General features: G+C 57.9%; 1 protein-coding gene across 1 annotated transcript; it reads right to left on the reverse strand.

Moving 5' to 3' along the window:
* Window positions 1-2,320: 2,320 nt before the first annotated feature.
* Window positions 2,321-19,374, reverse strand: TBKBP1 (TBK1 binding protein 1). The gene is given in 10 exon segments (XM_032457860.1): window positions 2,321-3,872; window positions 4,838-4,960; window positions 4,962-5,566; window positions 5,797-5,915; window positions 14,201-14,262; window positions 14,456-14,631; window positions 15,230-15,410; window positions 16,421-16,525; window positions 16,779-16,901; window positions 17,322-19,374. Coding segments are annotated over 10 exon segments (1,998 nt in total). The 5' UTR covers window positions 17,697-19,374; the 3' UTR covers window positions 2,321-3,743.
* Window positions 19,375-20,034: the final 660 nt, after the last annotated feature.

Raw genomic sequence — 20,034 nt, forward strand, 5'->3', positions numbered from 1 at the left:
CAGGAATAGGGGCGGGGCTACAGAATCTCACAAGGGTTCCCCCCATGTATGGTATCTGCTCAGATGCCTGTTTCTACCCCTTCCCAGTTAGAGCCCCCTCGCCCTGGACGGTTCATCCTTGCGTCTAACCTCCATTCTGCCTGCAGTAGCCAAAGTTGCTCCATTCTTGTCCTTACTAAGGGAGAAATGGGACTGGGGCAGCTGTTCTGCACCCCTCTACCCTACAAACATATCCCTGACTGAAACTCTCACCCTTTCTGCTCTTCTTCATTAGTCCTAATCAGCAGGTGTGGTGTTTCTCATTAACACGGCTGACTCACCCACACACTCCTCCCTTCTGTGCGAGATCAGCTGCCCACCCCCACCCCCCCACCAGCAGCTTCTCAAAGGAGCTGTTGCTCTCCTTAGCTGATCCCTGGCACAGCCTCTACAGGGACCAGAGGGGCAGGGGTTGCCATGGCCTGGTAGCTCTGCGGAAATCCTGGGGGGAGTGGGCCAGGGCTACTGGATCCCCAGAGATGAGGCAGGGAGGCCTGAGGGCCCGCTGGTGGTTAACGGAGAGACTGAGGGCAGTGGGGCCCGAGCCCAGGTGTTGGACTTTCGTTGGGCACTTGGAGATAAGTCCATGGATGGCTTGGCACCTGTGAATCCTCCCTGACCCCGGTCACTTCCCGCTCTGGGTCTGTGCTGGTGTGAGTGGCTCCCGGGTGTGTCTCCTCCAGCCTCAACAAGATCTTCCTGCCACTTTGCTCCCATGCAAGTTGTCTCAACCCCCTCACTTTTCCAGGAACCCAGAGATCCAGACTCCCTTGCCCCACACTCTCTCAGGCCCTTTGCTGCCGAATTACTCCCACAGAGTAATGAGTGGCCAGTGTCCTTCTTCTGACCACAGCCCTGGTTTGGAAAAGAGTGAGTGTTGGCAGGGCCCCCAGCCCCTCTTCCAGCTTCCTCACCCTCAATGTCATCTTCTTTGCGGGGGCATTAAGTTAAAGGCATTAAGTAAAAGACCAGCTAATTTTCACCTTCTCCCGCTTCCCTCCCTGCCTCTGAGCCCTTTCCCGGGTCCCCAGAAATCAAGAAGACAAGCTGCACTCTGTGTCGCCATGCTCCCCTCACCTGGGTGACAGGGGGAATGTCCAGGTGGTGGGATACCTGGGTTCCCTCCCCTCTTCAGATGAGCTCAAGGGCCAGACCTGGTTCCCCAGGTCATGCCCCCCACCTGTACCTCCTTTCCAGGTCATCCTTTGCCCTTTTTCTCAACGGCTAGGATTTCTCTTTGCCTTGTGTCCCAGTACCACCCCTAGTTTACTCATGCCCTTCTAGCAAGGGTTTCCAGAGAGCCAAACAAGACCCAGACCCAGAAACCTGGGTGCTGCCTTCCTCTGTGGGAGTTGACTGAGGTATAGGAGAACCAGGGAAACCCATGTGCCAAAGGTTCCAGAACCTTCTTTCCCAGAGCTTGTGAGAGGCTGTGTCCCACAGGGATGGCTGTTCTCACCCTTCCTCACACTCAGGACTTGCCTGCAGATGAAATCAAGGTTGGGTAAGCCTTTAGAGGTCAGCCATAGTTGTCAACTGCAACAGAGGAGCAGGGGATGCTGGGAAGTCTCCCCATGGGGGTCTAGACCTTGGCACTGAACGGGGAAAGATGTTCACCCTGGGTTTGGAGCTGAACCTCCAGCCTTCAATAAACAATTGCCCCTGCTTTTTGTTTTTCAGTGAATCTCTGGCCAAAAGAGTCAGGTGGAAATAAAAGGCACTCAGAGTTGATGAGTAAGTAGCTCTGCTGACACAGGGCACAGCCCCAGCTGGGGCAGAAGTCATGGGTTCATGACCTGACTCTGACCTTCCAGGCTGTGGGACTTTACAAGGCAGCTGCTGAGCCTGGAGCCCAGTCCCCACCCTCTGCTCTCTGACCCATAAGAACATGGAACCCAGATGTTCTACCTCTTTGAGGCCCCAGCCTGGTTCCTGGCACAAGAAATCATTTGATGAAAAAACAGTGGTACTGATCAACGAATTCTCAGGGTGCCAGACCTGTTGGAAGGGAAAATTCATGAGTTCCTGATATCTGCTCAGGGCTGGTCTTGAAGACGCTTTGTCCTGCTCCCTATCTGTTCCAAATAAATTCACGTCACAGGTCACCTATAGCCATTTGAACGCCCACTTCTCCAGAATCTCCTCAGCACGTGGCTGCCCCATGCATCACCTATTTGCCCAGTGGCCACTCTCCCACAGTTGTAGTTCCTCAGACAGTTTCTAAGACCTCGTGCTACAAGGGTCCTCTCTCCATCCCAGCCACAGAGGGCACAGACCGAGCGCAGATGGAACAGGTAAGTTTTATTTGGACTTTCAACTTGTTCAGAGAGCTCAGGAGCCCCACCTCCCCTCTCCAGTTCCCCTTCCCCATTTCCCCTCCCTGGGGAACACTCAAGGTACGATGCCCTGTGTCTCTGGAGTCTTTGGCCCCATCCCCGCCCAACACACCCCCTCACTCCCCTGCACTGAGGAGGAGGGGAGAGGTGTGAAGAGGTGGGGGACCTGGAAGAGTTGGATCAGAATGGTACATGCACTGACAGTAGCGTCCACTGCCCCCCAGCCTGGGCAGAGGCCCAGGAGAGGCTCACAGTGGAGGGGGTTGGATTCATTGTGGGGCGGCAGGCTCCTGCCATAGGAAGCTCCCCACCTCAGCCCTGGGGACCCCCTGGCCTCCTGCTTACCCGTCCTTCTGAGGGTACAACTCTGAGGTAGATTTCACAGAGGGAATGTGGGTCGCTGGGTGTGGGAAGGGGGTTAGCTCTTTTGAAGTTGGTCTCCACAGCACCCGGGGCCCATCCTCAGGTTCTGGCCTGGGAGGCAGGGCTGATGACACCCACCCAGCTAACAGAGGCTGAGTCACACACGGGCTCCAGGGCACCTGTGGTGTCGGGGCTTGAGTGGAATCAGGGTGGAGGAGAGCATCTGCCTTAGTGATCTGTGCCTTGGAGCTGGGGGCTCCAGGAGGAGGGCATGGGCCCAGGAGGCTGGCACAGATTGTTACCTGGCATGAGGGTCATGGGGCCTCAGGGCAGCCTCTTTAGGCTGGACGCTCCCAGCCCTCCAGTTCCTCCCTCTCCTCTCCCACCCTCCCTATTCCCCAGGGTGGGCAGAGGGGGAGAAAAGGGTTGGCCTGCAGGGAATGGCAAGAATCAAGATGCCTCCTTCCCCCAGTGGGGGCCCATGCCATGAGCCCTGACCTAGCCATGAGATGGAGGAACTGGCATCAATGTGCAGGGCAGGCTCTGGGACCCCACAGGGAGGTGCTCCCTGGACAGAGCACAGCCTGAGAAAGATGGACATCTGGGGAGGGGCTGAGGAAGTTCCTGGAGTCTTCTGATACCCTTCCCCTCCCCCAGGCCCAAGCACTAGACACCTTCTGGGATCCACCTGCTTGAGAACAGAAAGGCAGAGGGAAAGGCTGGGTGGGGTGATATGCCCCTTCCCATCCCAGCCCTGATCCCCACCTCCACAGCAGAAGCCCAGAAGCTGGGGAGAGCCTTAGCTGACTTCCCAGGAAGAGCCAGGGCTGAGTGGTGCCTGGACCAGGGAAGACGGCGCACACGTTGACTTGGTAGCTAGTGGAGGTATCTGGGGGTCGCAAGGGGCAGAGGCCCCCCACGAGAGTCATGCAGCATTCAAAGTGAGTGAGTGTTTGAGGGTGATGGGAGAAGGCGGAGAAACAGCCAGTGGGTGGGGGAGGCACCCTAGATCTTGCTGTTCTCCAGGTGGGAGTCAATGTGTTTGATGAGGGCATCATCTGGATACCCAACAGGGAAACCCAGCTGGCAGAGGGGGCAGCTGCGGATATCAGAGCCCACTGTCTCCATCAGCAGCTGTGGGGAGAGAAGGAAGTCATTTATGGTCCACAACCCTCCCACATAGTCCCCACATCCCAGCCTGTCCTTTTCGGGGACCCAAGGCAGGGAGGGCTAGAGCATGCAGAAGAGGTCTGGGCCCCCCTTTCTCCTGCACCACCTGTTCCTCCCCCTCCCTGCCCTCCTTCTACCAGTTCAGCTTCCATTCCCCTGGCCCTGGGCGTAGGGTCCCCAGGAGGTGTTAATGGGGAGGTGGGTCTGCTCAACCTGCCAGGGCATCTGGGTAATGAGAGAAGCCAAGACCCAGACATGCCCTCTGCATGACTAAGACACAGCTCCCAGATAACGCAAAGCAATGGATAATCCCAAACAATGTACAGCCTGTCTGGTTTTGGAAAGTATTTCGGTCCTTCCAGGTGGCAAGGGTTGGCTCTGACATTCAAGAAACTCATTATTTCAGTGAAATGATACAGCCCTGAGATAGGGTTGTTTTCTAGGACAGACAAAAAAGAGCAGGGGCTCTGAGGCCTGATGGGGCCAACTGGATGAGCAGGCATGGCTTCCATTAGCAAGTAATATTGTAAGTTTAATACTGAGCCAGGCACTGTGCAGAGTGCTTTGGGCTCACTGCATCCCTCTCAAGAACTCTCTAATGGAATGAGATAATAAACCATCGCCCTCATTTTGCAGATGAGAAAACTGAGGGTCAGAAAAGTAACTTGTCCACGGTCCCACAGACAGTAACTGGTGGAGTCCAGAATCAAAGCCAGGACTGCCACTCTGAAGACAGTGCCTTTCACTGCGGGACTGAACAAGTTTTAATAGTGCAGGGCCCCAATTCACGCCAACAAAAGGCCAAGGGAGTGAGCTGCTGCGATCCAGGGAGGGTGGCTTCAAAGGAAAGGAGCCCCGCCCACCAATCAGGCGCGAAGCGGAGGGCGGGGCTCCCTGTGGCTCAAGCCAGTGCGCACGTGCCCACTCACGTTGATGGACGGCCAGGACTGCGCGTGCTCGGCGTGGGCGTAGGCGGCGGCGGTGGGCGATTCGGGGACGGGGAAGCCCGCGCAGAACGAGGCGCAGCGGATGGCGCCGGCCTCTGGGCTGGGACGGGCTGGAGGGTACGGCCCACTCCTCCTCCTCCGACGGCTGCTTCTCGAAGCGCAGGCGAATGCCCTCGAAGGCGCGCCGTGGACTGAGGGGCCGGCCGGGGCCGTAGAGCTCGCCGCCGTAGGCCCGCGGCTTGGGCAGCGTGGCCGCCTCGGCCTGCAGCCAGGGCGAGGAGGCGCCCGCGTAGCTCGCGCCCTCTGCCATCTCCGAGTAGCTGCGTCGGCCCTGGAAGCCGGCCTTCACGTGGTGGCTGGGCGGCTTAGCGTAGGCGCGCTCGGCCAGCGTCCTCTCCCCCGGCGGCGGGGGCGGCGGGGGCCGGGGCTGCGGGGCCGGGCAGGCTGGGGGCCCCGGGGAGCGGCGCTGCGGGCTGGGGGACTGGCACGGCGGCGGCACCGGCGAGCGGCGCTGCGGGACGGGCGACGGGCAGGAGGGCGAGGCCGGCGAGCGGCGCTGCTGGGGCGAGGGGCACGGGGGCCCCGGAGAGCGGCGCTGAGGGACGGGGGACTGGCACGGGGGGCATGGGGGCGCCGCTCGGGCCGGCGGGGAGTGTGAGGGGCACTGGGGGGCTGGGGAGTGGCGCTGCGACAGCGGCGAGTGTCTCTGGCCTGCAGGAGAAGCAGGACGGGTCGAGAAACAGCGGTGGGGAAAGAAGGCGTCAGAACTGGGGAGCCAAGGCCTTGCGGGCGACCAGTGTCCACCCAGTTTCCTCCGAACGTAAGTGAAAAAGGCCCAGGCACCGGGAAAGTAGTCGAGGGTGGCCCCAGGACGCAGGACGTTGGCCATAGCTAGCCCCTCCCTTTGGGTCCAGCTCCCGGCCTCCCCTGCCCCATCTCACCGCCACTCCGAGCCTGCTCCTGCAGCAGAGTCCTCAAGATCCTCCCCTGCAGGGAACTCAACTCCCGAAGCCGGCCCAGCTCCTCTGTCAGCTCCGTGTAAGCAAGCGCCAAATTCACCCTGAAGGACAGCCAGTCACCCAGATCAAGGCTTGACCCCAGCCTGCCCTGACCCTGAGGTCAGAGGGCAGGGTGTGGAGAAGAGAAGGGAAGTGGGTTAACTATCACAGCAGCGGACGGACTGCGAAGGACTGGCTCTGCCCCAGCATCTGCCCCAGCATCTGCCCCGCCCTCCCCTCCAGGGCCCTCCTACCCCCACCTGCAGAAATTCTCTTCGGCTATAAGGCCCACCTCAAAAGAGAACCTCTTCCAGGGAGCCTCCCCCTCCTCCCAGCGAACCTTACCTGGGGTTAGGGCAGTGGTTCCCAGACTATGGCCTGGGGGCTGGGAAGCTCAGTGATTTCAAGGGATCCCTGAATCTGTGTGATCACTGAGCTTGTCAGTGGCCTGAATACATCTCCTACAGGTATGTGTGAATGTTTTTCTAATCTGTGCAGAAGCTGTGGTGACAAATAAAACATAGATTCATCAAAAAGCTGCGCTGAGTTTATAGTAGCTTTTGTCACTGAATTTTCTCACAGAGCTCCTACTAACAGTGTAAGCGCAATCTGTGCTTTGGGGGCAGGGGGTGCATGAGGAGTCCTCACCTTTGAAAGATCAGGGACCACTGTTGCACAGCTTATGAAAAGCCCTATTTCATGAGTGAAGACATAGCCTCCTGGCTTGGCAGTGGTGCCAACTGATAAACTTGAACCCAAGTCTGCCCAGTTCCAGGTCCACTCCTCTTGCTTCCACCTCAGGGCTGCCTCTGAGCTCCTTCAGCCTTGCAACTCCCAGGATCACCAGGGAGCCCTTTACATGGAGAGCTTTGTGAACAGCTGTTGTGCACTGCACACCTCCAGGGGGCACCACTCATGTTAAGCACTTAAAAGTTGCCTTGTTCTGGAACTTCACTGAGAGTTCCTCGAAGGTGGGGATTTTATCACTGTGCTCATATTTTCAGCACCTTGTCTAGGGTCTGGTACCCAGTAGCTGTTCAGTAAGTGAATACTGAATTGAGCCTCTCTATTTTTCTCTCTTCTTCCCTTTTTCCCTCCCACTTTCTGCTCAGGCCTCCCGCTTACCTGCCCTCACAGAGCTGGAACAGACTCAGGAAAGACTTCAACCACTTCCTTTCCTCTTCCTTTCTCTTTGGGTCACTCTGACCCAGAACCACCTAGGTTATCACTCTCAGCACTGACCCTCCCCTCTCTCCCACCGTGGCCTGCACACCTTCAGGGTGCCCGTACTGACTTCACGTGAGGCTCTGCCATGGCCTTGGGTCGCTGCTTTCATCTCTGATCTGGGCTTGGACAGAGCCTGTGAGGCAGGATGTTTTGTTTCCTCAGATCTCACCTCCCTCCCCAATCCAGAAGGAACTCTGGAATTTTGTGGAAGTTGGGGTTGGAGGGAAGTGGCAGGCAGCGCTCAGCCACCCTAGAAAGGATTTCCTCATAGGGGAGGCTCTCTTGCCCCGGGAGCTATAGGGCCCTGGGCAGGAAGGAGAGGTGGATGGGGGTAGTTCTCTAGACCCTGAGGGTCTCCATCCCATGGTAATGGACATGAGAGAGGATGTATGTGGACAGGAGGGAGTGAAGGGAGGTGTGAGACCAATGTGATGAGTGTGAGGAACAGTGTGAGTGTGTGTGCCTGACCCCAGAGAAGAGGAGGGGAAGTCATGAGGTTAGGACTTCAGAGGGAAGATGATGACTGAACTCCTTTACCCTCCTTGCTGGCTCCTCTCTCTTACTAATCCTAGGGCAGAGCTGGCTGGAGGGGGAGACAGCAACCCCTCCCACAACAAAACTATTTTTAACCCATTTGGGCCAAAGCCAAATTATTGCAAATAGGCTAGGATTCTGGGGGACAAACCCATTCCTTAGGGAGGGAGGGTTCCCTCTACCAATCTGATGGTGGACAGGGATGGGAGGAAGCAGTCCTGCCGGGAACCCTTGCCGAGGTGCTGCAGCCCTCAACCCATCACATCTCAGCTCTATGATGTTCCCCGACCCTCTTCACATGGATCTGTGGGAAGAAATGGCATCACGCTCATCCGACTGGGAGACCCATCTGTGTCCCACTTTAAATTAGGGACTTCCCAACAGAAGACTCCCCAGTTTAGTCCAAGAGAATTTGAGGGCAGGAGCTGTGTCTCTCCCATCAGACTGGGGGCTTTCAGAGAGGATCACGCCACCCCTCAGTGGTGGGGGCAGGAGGGGGCTCTGGGCAGGGCACTGATGGAACATCCCCTCTGACCAAGCAGCTACAGTTTCTCTCCCAGTCTGCCTTCACTGCTGTATCTCAGGTGACAGATACAGGTCGTTGCCTTCACACCCTGCCTTGGAGATCTCACCTGCCACACTCAGTTCCCAGGCCCCTATCTCTCCCCTGCTTGCCTTCCTCCCCTTGTCAGGAGCTACCCCAGTTTCCACGGCCCAGCTCCTGGCACCATCCTCACTGCAAAATAGACAGGGCAGCAGGAAATGGAAAGGAGAAGGCCCAGCCCCGAATGTCTAGCCCTTCTCCCAGCTCTGACCCTGTGTCCTCCTGGGGCTCCAGGCAGCCCTTGCAAAGACCTCTGCGACCCTGGGCAAGGTAGGGGGACCTGACTTCCCAATGTCCCATGGCCCGTGGGACCCCCCCTTTCATCTGGCATCTCTTCCCACCTCAAGATGCACAGGCACGGCTGCTAAATATGCTAACCATCTGAATGACTCACATTAGAAAACACTGCCAATTCAGTGGAAAAATACCTCAACTTCACAACACAACCAAGAGTCACACACGTGCACCTGAATACACATTCCGCTTCCTGGTTTCCTGGCCCACACCTGAGTGCTATTTTCCACCATCACCACTGTTTGGGAAGGATGGGTCAGGTGAACAGTAGCAGATAGCTGTGTTTGGGTGCTTCTTTATTGCTTAAATTATGGGGTGGGGGGAGTTCTGTCTGAGTCTCTCAGAAACTGAGAGGGACCCAGGGAGAATATCATAAATAATCTGTAAGAGCCCTTATCATGGGCCAGACTCTGTGCTAAGAACTTAATCTTCACGACAAACCTACAGTGTTGCCACTCATTATCTCCACTTAATGGATGAAAAAACTGAGGCTTACAGAGGTTAAGTCACTTGCCCAAAGTCATAAAGCCTAATAATAGTGGAGTTGCTGGAATGGGAGCTCTGGCCTCCTGGACTCCAAAGTTGAGGATACTGACCACACAACTATGTACTGCCTTCCAAAACAATCAGGAAAGCGGGGCAGGAGGAGAGATGGGAAGAAAGCAGAAAGGAGAGATGAGGAGGAAGAGAATGGGGACCTCCAAAGTGGCCTGGGAGTCCTGAGCATCACAAATCCTGCCCTGGGAGGGGAGAGGAAGATGCTGGACATGTGAAACTGGCTGGCTCAAGGTCCCAGAGCAGTGGTGGCACAGTGTAGGGATTCAAACAGGCTATTGGCACCTCAGCCTGCTGAGCTGGCACCTTTGGAGGAGCTGGAGTGCAAATGGCAGTGCTGGCTGGAAGGAGAGCTCCCTCCACTGCAAACCTTTCCATTGTTTATTGACTTATCCTTTCATTCATTCTTTCCATGAATAATTCAGGGATCTCAAAAATTTATCTGGAAACAATAATCTTTAATGTCATTGATAAAGCAACTGAGATAAGAAAGGTTAGAGACCTAAGCATCCTCCTCTGTAAAAGGCCTCTTTCTGCCCTAAACCAGCTGGGAGGCACGCGGGCTTCCGAGTGTAGCATTTTCCCTGAGGAAGTTCACAGGGTGCCCGGTGCTGCCCTGGAGCCTCTGTGAGGATACGGATGTGAATGCAGATGCGGATCCAGCGGGCAGAAATTCAGGCCAGTGTTGGGTCATGGGATTAGAACTAGGGATGGGCTCAAGGTCAGGATTAAGGCTGAGGTTGGGGGCAGATTAGTTCATTTTCAGGCTTGTGGATGGAGTTGAGTCAGGATGAGGGACAGGGTTACAGGCAGGGATGGGATCAGTATTAGGGTTAGGATTGGGGTCAGGATCAGAGCTGGTCATGTGGTCAGAGTCCCCAGCTGACCAAATCAGGAGGAAAACAAATCCAGCATTCCCAGCCCCTCCATCCTTGCCCACAGCTGCCCCCGGCCACATCACCCCTGTGGGGGAATTTAGGGACCAAACTTTCCATCACCCACAGGCACACCCAGCATTAGTCTTCCCGCCCGACCCGACCCTCAGGGAGGGGACCACAGGCACCGGGCCGTGGAGCGGACTTGAGGTTGCGGGCCGTGGGGAGGAGGAAGTCGCTTGCAACAACCCAGCGCTCCACCACTTCCTTTCAGGCGCCTTGAGCCCCTTCACTCTCCTCGACCAGCTATGACTTGTGGTCCACAGAGCCTGGCTCTTCGTGGCAGCCCCTGCCATGCTTCCAGCTCAGCCAGATGGTCACTATGTCTAGAAAGCCTTCCCCAGCTGGGGAGCTCACAGCAGGGCTGGAAACCAGAGTCCCCATTTAGGCTGGGGAGAGGGCCATGCATCCTAATTTCCCCAGGGCTGTCCAGGTTCACAGCAGTTGCCTGGCATAATTATTAATAGTGCCCCCTTTCACTTTCAAAAGTGTTCAGGTTTGGACAACGAATCACCTGGCTGGCTGCCCCTCATGTTAGGGCCTCCAACATGGAGAAGAACATGAACCAGAAAAACACCACAGAGGTACATTCACCCCAGCTGCTCAGGACCTGCTTGGTATTTGCACTTAACTTCTCTGATTACTTAACTTCTTTGTACCTCAGTTGGCTCAGCTGTAAAAGGGGACAATGCTATCACACATTCTTTGGTGTGAGAATCAAGTAAGATTTTGTAGATGGTTTGGATGAGGATTCAGGGAAGTGCCCAGGAAACAGGTAGGGAAAGCGGGGAACCAGCTGTGATCTCCTTTTTGAAGACACCAGCTCAGTGACTTTGGTTTGAATGAGGGGAAGATGTGGAGTTCCCCATCTAGGGAGAGCACATGGGTAAGAGCTGCTCTCTGCCTCCCTGGCAGGGAAAGGGTCAGAGACGGTTCAAAGCCCACCAATCCCTCAGACCACAATTAGGAGGGCGTGGTGGGCCCCAACTTCAGAACCCCTCCCCACCCTTGGGGAGCCCGGAGGCTGCAAGTCCTGTGGGCTGGGCGCCAGGGCTGAAAGAGATTTGAGAGAAAGGAAGTAGGGAGGGTGAGAAGCGTGAAAGGGGAGGCCCTGGGCCTGCTGGTTCTGGGGCATGAGACTAAGCTCTGGGTACACGGGGGTCTCCGACTTCCGTCCTGACCCACCCCACACTGCCCTTGACCTCTGTGCAGAGTTTCCATCCTCTCTCTCCGAGTTCACACTTCTCCCCCACCACTAACCGCAGCCCACGCAGAGGCTTGTGGGCGGAGAGAGGGGCGGGTGTGGGGAGGTGGGCGGAAAAGGGCCCAGGCTGCAACACTGAGCCCCCCACGTTGGGAAAAAAGGCCTATAGTTTCCCTCCTCATCATTCGTACTGAACCCCCATCCTCTCAAGGGGAGCTCCCCTCACGGATGAGCCCCCTCCCTCACGAGCCCCCTCCCTCACTGGCCCTCATTCCCCTCACTGAGCCCCCGCAAGGAGCCCCCTCTCCACAATTTCCCCTCCACCCTCAGGGCTAGTCACACCCTCAGGAAGGCCGTGCTCAGACCTATGACTCTGTGCTGGCCCAGAGGGGCAGGAGTCGTGGGCTCTGTGCCTCTCCCTTGGCTGGGACCCTCCTGGGGTCCTAAGATCCCTGTGCATCCTCAGGAGCAGGTCGTCTCCACTCCCATCTCCTTCCTCATTATTGCCTTTGGCCCCTGAGTCACCCCAGCAGCTCTGCCACTGGGGCAACTTGTCCCCCTGGTACCAACCACCAGATGCTGGGCTGACCAGACGGCAGAGTAATCTTGCCTGCAGGTCGGACCTGAGGTGGGCAGTCTGGTCTGTTCTGGGCACTGGGCAGGAAGGGACTGAAAACCTTAGAGCGGGAGCTACCTCCCCGGCCTGCCCCCCTCAGCACAGGGAAGACCTATGGAGGGGAATTAATAGAGGCAGGAGCTGTATGAGGGAGGGAATTTTAACAGCCAGGACTCCCACAGTAAAACTGGCCACCCTGGAGGTGTCCACACTGGGACAGACGAGCACCCTTCGGGGGTACACAGGGTTCCCACAGAGGAGTCGGCTGAACCCAGGAACCTCTGTGCCCCCTCTTCAGCCATCGCACCTCCATCTGGATAATTCAGCCCCTGCGTTCTTCTCCATGGAAGGCCCACATGTAAAATTCCCACTGGCCCGGAGGGTCAGGTAGAAGCAGAAGGAAGAAGAGGGGCTGGTGGGGGAAAGGAGCTGAGAGCAGGTGACTGAGGCCTCCTCAGGTGGGAGGACAGGGGAGAGAGCACTCGGGAAGCGGCTTATTACTAAAAGGAGCTGAGTTTATAAGAAAATAAAACTACCGGGGGAGTGAGGACTTCCTCTGAGAATTAACTCTTGCCAAGCTGGGGCTGTCCGGAGATGCTTGGCCTGAAAGGAACTGTGAGGCTTGGCAGGCAGGGCCTGGCTGGCTCCAGGGGCAGATGTCCAGGAGGCCTTGAGGCAGAGCCCGAACCGTGGAGACAGAGGGGAAGAGCAGGAGGTCATCTCTGGTAGGACCAGCCTCGGAGCAGAGCCCAGCTCCCTCTGGCCAAAGGGACAGGGCGGGGCAGGTGCCTTGAGGTGAGAACGGATAGGGGCTGTTCTGGCCAAAATCATTGACAGGGATGATACGACCTCCAAAAGCACCTTATGGGAGGCATTCTCTTCCACTCATTCACTTATAGCCTTGGCCCCTTGAGACCCACCACCCCTTCTCTGCCTCACCCACATCACCTTCCACTCAGAACCTCTCAGCAGCGATGGACCTCTGAGCCCGTGAAGGAAACCTGGGGCCAGAGAGATGAATTCGGCCAAGCTAAGCCACTCAGCATCCCAGGAAGGGTCCCTGGGATTCAAAGCCTGGCTGTTCAGACTCTAGCCCTGCCAAAAAAAATCCTCTCTCTGGGTTCAACCAGTTAGAGGAGGCTTCACTCAGCTCTTCTAAGAGGGAGTTGGACTCAGTGAGCCATAAAGGACCCTACACTGTGACTTTAGGGGCAAGCTAGGATTCTAGAACATCTGTGTGTATGTGTGTTCCGGGTCTGGGCACACGGACTAGGATGTGCCCTAAGCCCCAGCCACAATTTAGGGTGGACCCTTTCCACAGAGGCCCCTAACAGCTGAGGGGTCCCACCCATTAGTCCCACAAATGGGGTTCTCACCCCCCCAGCTATCACAGCTCCACCCAGGCCATCACCCCAGGGTGCAGAGGGAGGTGAGGGGTATCCCCAACTGGCCAGCAGCTGGGAAAAAGGTGAGGAGGAGGCCTGCTGAGAGAGGGAGCCAGAGGTCCTGTAGCTGGGTGTGTGGCATGGTAGAGGGCGAGCTCCTGCTCCTCTCCAGCCCTCAGTCTTCCCCTCCAATAAAAGGAGGGAGTCTGTGCCACACACCTCGTCTTAGAGGAGAAGGCTTAGGCGGAAGGAGGTTTGTGCTCTATTTCTCAGAAAGTGGGAGAGGATGAGTTCGGGTGCGGATGTGAGAGGCACCAGGCTCACAGCCGCCAGGCTGTGCTCACTCTCTCCCTGTCTGCCTGAGGCTGCCCCAAGGCCCCACTACTGGGGTCCCACTGACACTGCTCCCTCCCCACTTCCTGTTGCCCCTCTTTATTGGCAGGATTCCCAAGGGACACCCCAGCAGAATATGTTCTAATTCCCTGCATGCTACTGTATAAACTCAAGGAAGCCCATCCTCCTCTAAGACTCAGCTTTCTCTCTCCTGAGAAAGGAGAGGAGGCACCACAAATCCTGAAAGAGATCATCTCCTTCCTCCTCGTTGGGGAGGGGAGGGTTAACCCAACTGGCTGGGCCTTGTCACTGGGATAGAAAATGGGCCCCAGAGGTTCCAAAACTCACCAGGGGACACAGAACACAGCAGCAAAGCTGCTGAGGAAGTCTCTCTCCACCCCTGACACCTCAAGAAGACATAGGCCTGGGTACCAGAGGAAAACAAAGGGAATGTCCCAGAACCTGTGTATCTCCAGGACCTCGCCTCCTTCCTCTGAAGGGTGCAGAGCCACACAAGCAACCCAAACCCCACAATCCTGACAGCCTAAAAGAGAGGCCCCAAAAATGTAGAGGGTAAGGAGTGAACCAAAGGGGGAACCTGGGAAATGGCACCCCCCAGGGTATAGAGTTTAAGAGGAAGAGGATTACAGAGTGACTTACTGATCATCCCCAACTCTTTTCACCCATGCCATGTCCCGCTCCGACTGGTTGGAGGCCAGGTCCTAAGAGAAAGATTGAGAGGTGAGACCCCAAGCTCACCTTGCCTGGACTTCCCTTCTTTACTACCCCCAGGGCTCGTCTGGACTCATGGGAAAGCCCTAGACATTTAAGGGTTGTTTCCAGCAGCCCCCAGACCTCCAGGAAGCTCTAGAGGGGCTGGGGCAGGGGCCCCAGGCAGCACCCCCCACCTTTTACCTGGGCCCGGGTCTCCTGCAGCTGCTTCAGCTCCCCCTGCAGCCGCTCGCACTCAGCCTGGAGCTGCTCCTCCCGGAGCTGAGCACCCCGGGCCTCTCCCTGGGCGGCCTCCAGAGCCTCCTCTAGCCGTCGCCGTTCCAGCTCACCCAGACTTGGTGTGGTGCCTGGCCAGCCTGCTGCGAGGGAAGAGGAAAATGTCAGGCTGGGTCCAGCTGCCGGGCACCCTTCACCAACTCCCAAATCAGCACAAGGTGAAGTGGGCGAGAGCTGCAGCATGAGGGATCCAAGAGAGACAGCCAGAGGGCAGCTATCCCAGGATGAGAGAGACCTCTCCTGAGGGAAATGGGAACGATGGGCTGAGCTGCTTTTCCTAATCTTCCTGGAGGCAGAGGGAAAATAAGATGGGCTCTGGAAGGGCTTCCCTGGCCAGACTCAAGTCTCCAAGCATCCTAGGGCCCTCTGCTAATCACAACCTGACAGGCAAGGGGACTATGGGTGGGGACGCCCTCTGCTGGCACATACAGGGATTGCATGAGGGTAACCTCGGAATGGGCGAGATAAAAGGGGGGATGTCAGTGTCAGAAACTGGGGTAATAGTGACTGAGGTGTGGGGACTGTTGGTAAGGAGGGATGGGGTGATTATGGGAGAAATTAAAACATTACGATGGGGTGATGACTATCAATCTGAGATGCTGGAGGTGTCCAGCGGTGCTGAAATTGGGGGTTGGCTTGGGGCCTTTGGAGTACGGAAGTCAGGGGTTGCTGAGATCTTACCGTGATTCAAGCCAGATCCGCCTCTCAGTGCCAAGTAGTGCAGGTCCAGATCAGCACAGGGCGGGGCAGGGACAGGCGGGGGGCTCAGGCTGGGGAAGGCTGCGTCCCGGAGGCCTTGTTGCTGCCGCAGCTGCTGCTCCAAACCACAGATCTGCCGCAGGTGGGTCTCCACCAGAGCCCGCTATGGGGGGAGACAAAGGGGTAAGGGTCTGCACCAGGCCAGGTCACCCCTGTGGGCCCCCCAAACAAGGACCTCCCCATGTCTGGGTATCCATTATCTCCCAAACTGAGCAGAGGTCCCAGGTCACACATCCCAGCCCCAGTCTCCAAGAGGCCATGAGTGAGAGGTCTCCTCTCTCAGCAACTGCAATGCAGATGTCTCTGGCTATTGCCCCTTGCAAAGTCAGAGGTAATGCCTCTTCCCTGTCACTAACATGCAGAGACACTTATAAGAACATTCAGCCTCCTGTCCAGACACCGCCACCCCCTCAGGAGCATAACTTCCATTTGCATATGTGACTTAAACACTATGGGCTTCATCTATCTTACCCACAACACGGGGTTAACTTAAGATTTGTTGCAAGCATTAAAATGAGTAAATATATGTAAAGAGATGAGAATGATGCCTGGCATACAGTAAGTGCCATGTAAATGTTTGTGACTATTACGGCAAAGCATTTTTACACAAATGCCCCACAACAGCTCAGCAAGATTGTTATTACTTGCCCCACTTTTCAGAGGCAGGACAGAGGCTAAGTGTCTTGACCTAGGTCAGTTAGGGGTTGTCTGTACTATGTCTCCTGACTCTGATATCTGCCCACCTACTCACACACATGGCCACACCCTGACTCAGAATCACACTCAGGCCAAGGCCCGTCCCAACAGCCACAAACACTTCTGGTCACCTCTGCCCTCACTTATACAGCTTTCTAGTTCAGTGCTAGGGTCAACCCAGCAAGAGACCCAAACACACACAGAGAAACAGTGTCCTACAGGGTCACTCATATAGTTACCTCCCGTCACTGCACGGCCAGGAGATACACAGAGTCACTAACAACCTGTATGACACGCACAAGCTCACTCACAAGGCCAAACAGGCACTCACCAACAGACACCACCACAGCTGGGTACATATCACGAGCACACCATCCAGGGTCACACCCACAAGCACCCGGGCTCCCTGGACCTCACCATCTCCCCCAGCTCTGTCTCCAGGTCATTCTTCTCCACGCAGAGCTTCTCGTAAGCCTGGATCATCTCCCCGAGCTGTTCTTCCTGCTCCTTATTCTTCTGCAGCTGGATGGGGCCCAGAGAGGGTAGGGTGCAGCCATAGTCAGGCCCATCCTTGACTTGGGGTACCAGAGCAGCATCCTGTGCCTCCCACCCCCACTCCCAGCAGCCAGTGGAGGGGCAGAAGGAGCTGCAGCTGGTTATAGGGAGGACCATGGCCATCTGATCAAGGAAACAGAAGGCCAGAGGCTGGAGGGGTGGGGGTGGGGGTGACAGGTTTCGGAAATGGATTGGAGCCAGGAGCTCAGGGAGGGCTTACCTCATGCTGGAACTGGTTGAGCCGTTGCTGCAGGCTGACCTTCTCCACTTCCAGCAGGGAGCCATCCTTGATTTCATACAGAGAGAAGCCATGCTCCTCTCCAAAGTCACTGATCAGTGGGTACTGTGGATGGGACAGGCCCTTAGGAGAGCCGGTGCCCGGCCCCTAGCCCAGGCTTTAGCCTAGCTGTGTCCCCGTCCCACAACCTGCCTCAGAGTCCTTGCCTCTCCCTTCCCTCTCCAGAGAGATCTACACATCCCAGTTTCCACGGGCCTGTAGGTGTCTCCCACCAACCAGATCTTTTTTAGATCCAAGGTCCAGTGCTCCAAAGCAGATCCCTCCTGATCCCCTCCTGATTGGCACTGGGCTCTCCAGAGTTCCCATCCAGAGCAGCCACATCCTTCATGGGGGCCCCTCAAGTTCCTGAGTCTGTACCCTGACCCCTCTTTTGGTTCCGTGGAATCTCTGCTGGATCCTGAGTTCCTGCCACCCAGCCCTCCCCAACCCCTACACAAAGCCGGCCCATCATCTCCAGATTCTGACCTTGATTTCGTAGACTTTGAGGCGGCGGCGGAGGGTGGCATTCTCCCTCTCCAGGCCTCCCAACCGCTCCTTGATGTCTCCATAGGCCGTGATCAGGGCAAAGTGGGAGGCAGAACACATGTCCCCCCCCAGCGAGGGGTCTCCAGGGGCATCCAGCCACACCTCACTGGGCCCCAGGGCCTCCTGGGTCAGGATGCTGATGTCATCCTCAAACATGGACTCCATAGCAAGGGCCTGGGCCACGGCCTGCCCTGGGCCTCCTGGGAGAGCAGGAGCAACCGTGGAGAGGGTGGCCCAGAGCTTGTCCCTGACACCCCTCGTCCTGGCCCGAGGAGCCCTGCGGCCAGCTGAGATGCAGCCTGGTCCTGCCTTCATATCCACAGCCCCCTCCCAGACTACTAAGCCTCATCTCTTCTCTGCTGCCTTTGGGGGAAGGGACTGGGACCAGGTGAAGACTTTCAGGGCTGGCAGGGGGGTGACAAGTAGAGACAAGTAAGTGAGGCCAGCAGGAGGGAAGGGCCCCTTCCAGAACTCAGGGAGACCTGTGGACAGGAAAGGGCTGCCTTCCCAGCACAGGGGCCCAGAAGGGGCCTGCCTTGTCTCTCACTTCTCAGCCCCTTCTCCACCCCAGGCCTCACTTCCCCAAATACCTCTTTGCCAAGCTCCTCATGCCAGGCCTCTCTTAGGAAGGCCCAGTGCTTCTGGGAGGGTCAGCCCCACCACTGCCAGTACATCCTCTGCTGGGCCCCCGCCCAACTTCCCAGCTTCCTCCTGCAGGATCCCAGAGTTCAGAAAAAGGAAGTGCCTCCCCCAGTCACACTGAGGTTGTGGCAGCCCTCCAGGTTCTCCTCACCCCTGACCTGGGACCCACAGGAAGTCTTCTGCTAAGTGTCTGAGGGTACACAGAGGGGAAGGGGGCTCTGGGAAAGGCCTGAGCATAGGTGAAGAAAAGCTGACAAAGAATTCCTAAGCCTGTGTGCCTGCATACAGGAAAATGGGGAGCCCTGGGAGGGGGCAGGAATGACTCAGGGCTCCCGAAAGAGTAGGCGAAGGGGTGCGTGTATACTTCTGGCCCTGTTTATGAATGTGTGTCTGTGGCTGGCATGTGTGGGGGGAGTGTGTGTGTCTGTGAATGGGTGTAGGTGTGTCACAGTCAATGAGTGCCTTTGCGGGGCTGCGAGCGGGGGTCGGATGGAGTGGAGAAGTGGCCTGGAGGCCGTGTGTGTTTGTGTGTGTGCACGCGTGCGTGAGCGTGTGTGAAGGGTGGGCACGTTCGGGGCCGTGTGTCACGTGAGGCACTATGGGAATGTCCGAAGTGTGTGCGCGCGCGCCAGAGCGTGTGTGTGCGTATGAGAGGGGGCTCCCGAGGTGTGAGTTGAGACAGTGGGGTCCGCGACCTCCCAAAGCCAGGCAGCAGGAGCCTGGGGTGGAGAGAGCTCAGGCCTAGGCCCCTACACTGTCCCCAATTCAGAGCCAGGGAAACGCGGGTGACCGGGTCTGAGTAAACGCGTGTTTGTAGGACTGGCCCCACCTTTAACCCTCTCCTCCCCAGGCCCATCCCCTCTCCCCCCAACTCCGCTAGCCAGTGCTCATCACACCCCCCGACCCCCCGGCCCCCCGGCCCTCCACCTCGGGCCCAACCCCAACAGCTCTGTCCCCTGGGCCGCCCCGACCAGTGTTTGCTTCCTCCACATTCTCTCCTCGGCCCAGCGGCCCCCCAAGAGAGCGACGGCAGGCGGATGGGGAGGGGATGCCTCCTCGTCCCCGGGCCCCTTCTGCGGCCCCTTTAAGAGCCGCCCTTTAAACCCCTTTAGCTCGGCCGACAGAAATTGTCGCCCCTCCCCTCTCGGGGGCCGAGACCAGGCAGCCCCCTCCCCCACTGGCGGCCGAGCCCCGGGCCCCGAGTCGGCCGTCCGCGAGCCGGGAAAGGGGCTCCTGAGGCGGTGCGGCCTGAGGAGAGGCGGAGGAGAGGGAAGGGGAGAATGCCGGCGGTCAACGCCGGACCCTTCCCCTCCCCGCCACCCTGGGCCAACTGCGAGCCGACCTCCCGTCCCCTCCTCCCGCCCACCCCGCGACCCCCGGGGTCCAGCCCCAGTCGCCGCTCCCCTCCCCTCGCCCAGCCCAGCCGGGACTCACAGCTGCTGCCGGTTCCTGCTGGTAATCGCAGCTTACCCCCTCTGCCTGCTCCCTCCCCAGACGGGCACCAGTGCCCCCACCCCCCTGGCACCGCGCTCTGCTCTCGCCCTGTCGCCGCCGCCGGGTCTCTCCCCACCCCCCACCCCTTCTCCCAGCCCCCCTCCCTCGCTCCCGCCCCGCTCCTCCTCCGCCGCCGCCGCCGCCGCCGCCTCCTCCTCCTCCTCCTCCCTGGCTGCTCCGGGTTTCTCCAGCTGGGATGGCGCCCTGGACCCCGCCGCGGCCACCACCACGTGGCGAGGGGCAGCCGGCCCCCGCGGTGCGGCGGGGCCTGGCAGCGCGCCCGGCGCCCACCTGCTCCCTGCCGCGCGGGCCCGCGCTCCGCGCCCCCTCCCCGACGCCTCCCAACGCAGTGTGGCGTGGCGGGGTGTGTGGGGGCGTCTGCGGACGGCGCAAGGGCTCCGGTGATGCTTTGGGATTTGCTTTGGGGCTGTACAGTTTGGGGAAAGTGAGGCTCGCTATTTGGATTGTTTTGGTCTTTGCTCTTTTGAGAAGGAAAATATCAGACCTACTCTTCATT

The sequence above is a fragment of the Camelus ferus genome, chromosome 16, assembly GCF_009834535.1.
Source record: "Camelus ferus isolate YT-003-E chromosome 16, BCGSAC_Cfer_1.0, whole genome shotgun sequence".
Classification (NCBI taxonomy): Eukaryota; Metazoa; Chordata; class Mammalia; order Artiodactyla; family Camelidae; genus Camelus; species Camelus ferus.